At 33.5% G+C, this 5,482-nt stretch overlaps 1 protein-coding gene across 1 annotated transcript; it reads right to left on the minus strand.

The window, feature by feature from the left end:
- Positions 1-3: 3 nt before the first annotated feature.
- Positions 4-3,733, minus strand: LOC111401000 (probable 2-oxoglutarate-dependent dioxygenase At3g50210). Its single transcript, XM_023028512.1, has 12 exons — positions 3,518-3,733; positions 3,192-3,307; positions 2,860-2,978; positions 2,650-2,713; positions 1,798-1,865; positions 1,413-1,471; positions 1,143-1,308; positions 1,015-1,034; positions 707-753; positions 425-505; positions 261-350; positions 4-132 (listed from the first exon to the last, which is right to left on the minus strand). Exons 1-12 carry the CDS (start codon positions 3,549-3,551, stop codon positions 4-6), a joined length of 993 nt encoding a protein of 330 aa, XP_022884280.1. The 5' UTR covers positions 3,552-3,733.
- Between the last annotated feature and the right edge of the window lie 1,749 nt (positions 3,734-5,482).

Below are 5,482 nucleotides of genomic sequence, written 5' to 3' on the forward strand. Positions count from 1 at the left end.
AACCTACTCGACGAAATTGGTCTGCACTTTGCTAACCAAATGCTTTCCATACACAGCTCCTTCAAACTTTCTGGTGCCACCCGTCCTCTTAACACATACATCCAGAGGCTCTATTGCAGCATCAAAATTCGGCTGTTCATGAAGTAAAATCACAGGGAACAGAGAATTTAACGTAAAAATTTCATTGCATGTGTAAACCACACATACACACAATCATGTGTGTAAGACACAGACAATAATAGCATAGGAGAGAAATTGACCTCATAAAAGTATGCCACACAAACACGATATTTTGGAAAGTTGACGATGACCCGGTGCAAAGTTGATTCGTAAAGACCGTTAGTTAGAATCTGCACAATCGCAATATTCAGGAAGGTATCTTCTTGTATAGTATGATGTTGAAATTTAGTTGCTAAGGTGATACCTTAAGCATGTCACCAATATTGCAAACAAATGTGCCGGGAACTGGTGCTGCTGATATCCATTCGCCATTGCTGTTTCTCACCTTCAATAACTCAAAAAGAATTGGTTAATTGGACATTCTTCCATGATATATACAGAGATCAGGAAAATCCGATAGATGGGCTATGGTAATTTAAATTTGGGAATAAAGGTTTTTCAAGACCGTGTCCTTTAAACACTGAAAAGAAGGCAAGAATAAATGGAAAATAACTGCTGGAATATAGGAAAAAGAGCATAGACGTACCTGAAGTGCAGTTATATCATCATCCTGATTGACCAATGTTAGTAGACCTGTAATGCAAGAACACGAAACCTTTACTGCATGCTTGGCTAAGCTTAAAAAGTTTACTTCTGAGCAGTTAAGTAAGTTATAGAATAAATAATTTCTTTTCACAGTGAAAGTTGAATAAGTTACTTATTTTGACAATACGGTAAGAGTTTCTTTTAGAACAAGTTTTCTAATAAGAAGTAAGAAAAAAGTAGTAATTTCTACTTTTTCTTAAGCCTAGCCAATCATCAAGGACTAGAACATGTGATAGATGGAAATATTACCGTAGTCGGTGTGAGCTCCACTGCAATAATTTGACCAACCGAGAGAGAAGAAATACAGGAAATTAGCATTAGTAGTAGGCAAAAAAAATCATAGCAGAAGAAACTCGAATGCCAGCACCCAGACTTACCAGCCAACATCATTTTTAGGCATTTCCTGATGATGTGCACTGGATGCACCGGGATAGCCAATTATCCTTAACACCCAAAATGGATCACCAGCTTTGTTACCTTCAAATGCATCCATAGATCCACCCAATGCTAGAGCTATTCCTCTCATTATCTTTCTAGAAAGATCTACCAGCATGTAAAATTAATTAGTTATTTAATATTACACCATAAATAATTTTAGGCTAATACAGATATTAATGAAGAGTTGCTAAGTTCATTCATCAAAGCACCTGTGCATAGTTCAATATACTCCTCCATCAATTTTTTGAAATTTGGAGGATCATGTGGCCTGCATACGGAAAGAAATGCACACAAACAAAGACAAATATTATTACTGTTACAACCATACATCAAAAGGACCATAATGAAAAGCAAGAACAAAGCATATCAAGGCACCATTCTGTGTATCAAATATAGGATTTAAACTGAAAAATCATGTAATAAAATGAAGATTTAAGAATTCACACTAGGGGATATTCAATCAAGCACGCATGAAAGACGTGACTAATAAAAACATGCAACTCTTAATATCTTTTATGCAAATTATTTTATTTATTTTATTTATTTATTTTTTTTTTTTGGGGAGACAAACTCGTCAAATTCAAATTGACATACCATAAATTAGGTCCTTCCATGGCTTCACCGAGAGTTCCATACATTCCATGTTTCACTTCTCTGTAACACTGTTTTCGAGAAGAATAGTCACTAAAAAAATTTAATACGCAGGAAGTATATCTCCTATTGAAATTAAAGAATAGGTTTGATACTTATAAGTTATAATTTGACCTGGGAAGAATTGTTTACATTTTTTCTCAAGGTGCTTATAATGACAGTAAAATCAATAACCATAAAAGGATGTGTTCTCAATGTAAGCAGTGTGACTCTTTAATTCGGATATGTTTTATTCTCTGGACAGTGGATAGTGGAGGAAGGAATTCGTGCTCGGTAACAAAAGCACATTTCTGTGTTCCTGAAGCTTATTTTGTTAACACTTATAAAATTAGCTAGCTATGCATATAAGCATCGCTCAAGGCAACAATAAAAAGATGGAAATGAACTGCCTGATTTCCTCCTTAAGATCAGCTACTTACTAAGAATCTTGGTTAAAAAGAACAAGAAAGCTACACTGTCAGGACGATAGAAGCGTGTTAACGCCTGTCCATACTTGATTTAGATAATTTGGAAAAAGGAAGTGGCAGAACTGGTAGAGGTACAAATTACATTATTGCCACGACATTGTAATTATTTTCTTCTTCTTGTGCATGGGAATCAAACAGATGCGTATGAAAGAAATCACAGCATGTCCCACTGTGGGGATTTGCAATCTCCAAATATTGAAAAAAAGAGCTAAGAAGAAGGATCCTTGACATACTTTCCACCCAATTCTACCGTTTTGAACCCACAGTAATTGCAAAATCAACCATATAAGAATTACAAATGATGATATAATGTAGTATCTCTACTTACATCAATTGCTTCGTGCATATCTGGTATGCCTTTTGTAATGTTTTCACCAACATGCTGATACCCTCTGCATGTAAATAGTATTGCTTTTGTTAGTGAAAATTATAATGATTACGAGTTCTAAGAATTAGGCTGATTCTATTGATATGGTAAATGTTTTCATCATATATGGTATGAATGTACTACAAACTAGTTGTATCACAGAACAAGAACCTGTATCCAGTTGCTGCAGAAAGTTTTATCTTAACTTTCTCCTCATAAGGTAAATCGAAAAATTTGTGCGATATGCTTCTAATTTCTTTAACAAGCGAATCCGGGATACCATGGCCCTCCTGCATAAGTACCGTATCATCAGTATAAGCAAACACTGCGAAATAAAAACACAGCAGCAGTTCATAATCATCTTGAATTACACAATATCAGAAACTGAATACCAGAATAAAATTAATGGATTTTGCATAGAATAAGCTGTACAAATTCAGTATTTCCCTCAAAAATAATATGAAATATTGAACAGTGAAATTAAACTGATACAACCAAGTTACCACATAAAAGAATCCAGCTTCTCTGCAAGCTTGATCTAATTGTCTAACAACTTGGGCCACACCTTGATCTTGGTCCATGTTTGGATCATCCCACTTCTCCAACAATGCACTAATATCTGTCGAATAAGTGTAATAATTAACCAAAGAGGAAAAAATATTAATTACCCAGAAAAAGGGTTTCATTGAGCAGTGCAATTACAGCCAAGTTAAATCTTTCATTTTTCTAGAATTCACAGATAAAAAATGGCAGTACATAAAAAACAAGAATTTCAGAAAGACGACTTCCAAAAGGAAAAGCTCGTATAGAATTGTCGTAATTTGGATACCGATTACACGGATGAATTTGAATTCGGCGGCCATGGCGTTTCTCTAGTTCTTTATCCTCTGTTTCCCTGGTTGCGAGATGCTTAGGAGGAGTAATTTGCTAAAATTTGCAAAGATTCCCTTTCTCATATTGACCGAGATGAGGGTGTTAGCCGATTAAATATTAGAAAAATCACGATTCTAAAAATAATGTTTTTTAATTCAGAATCTCAATCACCCAATACTCTACATTAGTTGCGGCAACAGTTCCCAGTTTCAGCTTCTTGGTCTCTTATCAATTTATTAATAATAATCTAAAAATTTATAAAAGATTTAATTTATAAATAAATAGAAACAAATGATAAATAAATGAATAGTAATGTATAATTGAAAATGAAATTTCATCATAAATTTATTTGTTCAATGACACATTGACTTGTGTTTTAGGTCCCATTTTCGGATCAAAATGTACTTTTGAACAGTGTTTGATTGGAAAATGTGTGGTTAAAAAATAAAGAACAATTTTAAATTTATGTGTAAATTTATTTTATAAGAGAACGTGTTGTTAAAAATAAGTATAAAAAAAATGAATTTTTGAAAAAATGAAAACCAAACATAGGCTTAGTATTAAGCCTTCGTTTGGCCCCATTAATTCTGATTATAATAGGGGAATAAATTTTTTTTTAATGGATTGTTATAAAAGAATGAAAAGTTTTTTATTTACGTGTAATATTATTTTATTAAAAATTGTGTGGTTAAAAATAAAAATTAAATTAAATTTGATGAGATGTAATGGGGGCAAATGGGGACTAGCATTTAGGATTTATTTGATTGCAAGCATGAAATTTATATGAAAAGAAAATAAATTCTAGATAATTAAATAGCCTAGAACTTATTTGCGTAAAAATTGTCAATTAAATGCGCTTGATTGATTCAACAAGTGTAAATAAAATTGCATGTTCTCACATTTGCCCATTATCACGTTTCTTCTCTTATACTGTACCACTTTTCTCTAGTTAGGGATGGACATATGTCAGATTGATCGAGTTCAAGCCCAACTCGATCATCAAATCAACTTTTTTGAGTTTGGTGAAATTTCAATGCGAAACAGACCCAACATTAAATAAAGGGAAAATTACCCTAAAAACCTACATTTTAGATATACATTTCAAATATCAAATCTTAAACTTTTTTTCACAAATCAGGGATTAATTATTTATTTGATATTTATTAAACCCAAGTCTCACCATTTCTCTCTCCTTATTCTATCACAGAAACATCTCCTAATTTCTTTCTCCTTACAATTGGCTCGGGAGGATAAAAGAAATTTTACTCCGAGCCGCTACTGTTATAGGTCTTTGGAAGAAAAGTTGGACATCATAACTGCTGCGCAAGGTGATGATGGAGGTGAGGTGGTGATTTCCACAGAGGTTGAGGAAAAAATTCGATCGAGTTGGAGTGGCGAGGAGCAAATGACGATGATGCAAAATTTGTTTATGCACAAGGATGAGAAAGAATCTTGGCTTCTGTACACATTTGATGACTCCTCCTTTGATCGGGATTCGTATGCGAATCTTTTCTATTCCACCTCTCCAACTCCAAGCTCCAGCTCTTGCTACTAACATTCCTCCATGACGGGCAACAGCTAATCTGCCTTCTACCTATGCCTCTTCATTCGCCTATACCAACAATGCCTCTAAAGATGTAAGCCTCCTCTTACTTACAGAATTTTGTGCATTTATTGAGGATGTCTAGGGGGTATTGGGTTTATGACCTAAATTAGGAAAAAAAATGTTTCCTTATTTTCAAGTGAAAAAAATTTATTTTCTTATTTTCACATAATTTTATTTGAAATATATTATTTCCTTATTTCACATTATTGCCATCTTTATGGAATGGTATGTACCTATAAATAGTGACATCTTCTTTCAGTTTAGTTTATGCAAAAGTTGTTGTATTGTAATTTCCTCTCCATGTTGTTATAATAA

This window comes from Olea europaea, chromosome 10 (genome assembly GCF_002742605.1).
Source record: "Olea europaea var. sylvestris chromosome 10, O_europaea_v1, whole genome shotgun sequence".
Taxonomy (NCBI): domain Eukaryota; kingdom Viridiplantae; phylum Streptophyta; class Magnoliopsida; order Lamiales; family Oleaceae; genus Olea; species Olea europaea.

What these genes read in the sequence shown, in the direction of transcription:
- LOC111401000 (XM_023028512.1), bottom strand. Translation starts at nt 3,551, where the DNA reads ATGGCCGCCGAATTCAAATTCATCCGTGTAATCG. An exon ending in ATGATATAACTGCACTTCAG is followed by an intron (nt 506 to 706) that starts GTACGTCTATGC and finishes GAGTTATTGAAG; the next exon opens with GTGAGAAACAGCAATGGCGA. An exon ending in GTGTGGCATACTTTTATGAG is followed by an intron (nt 133 to 260) that starts GTCAATTTCTCT and finishes CTTCATGAACAG; the next exon opens with CCGAATTTTGATGCTGCAAT.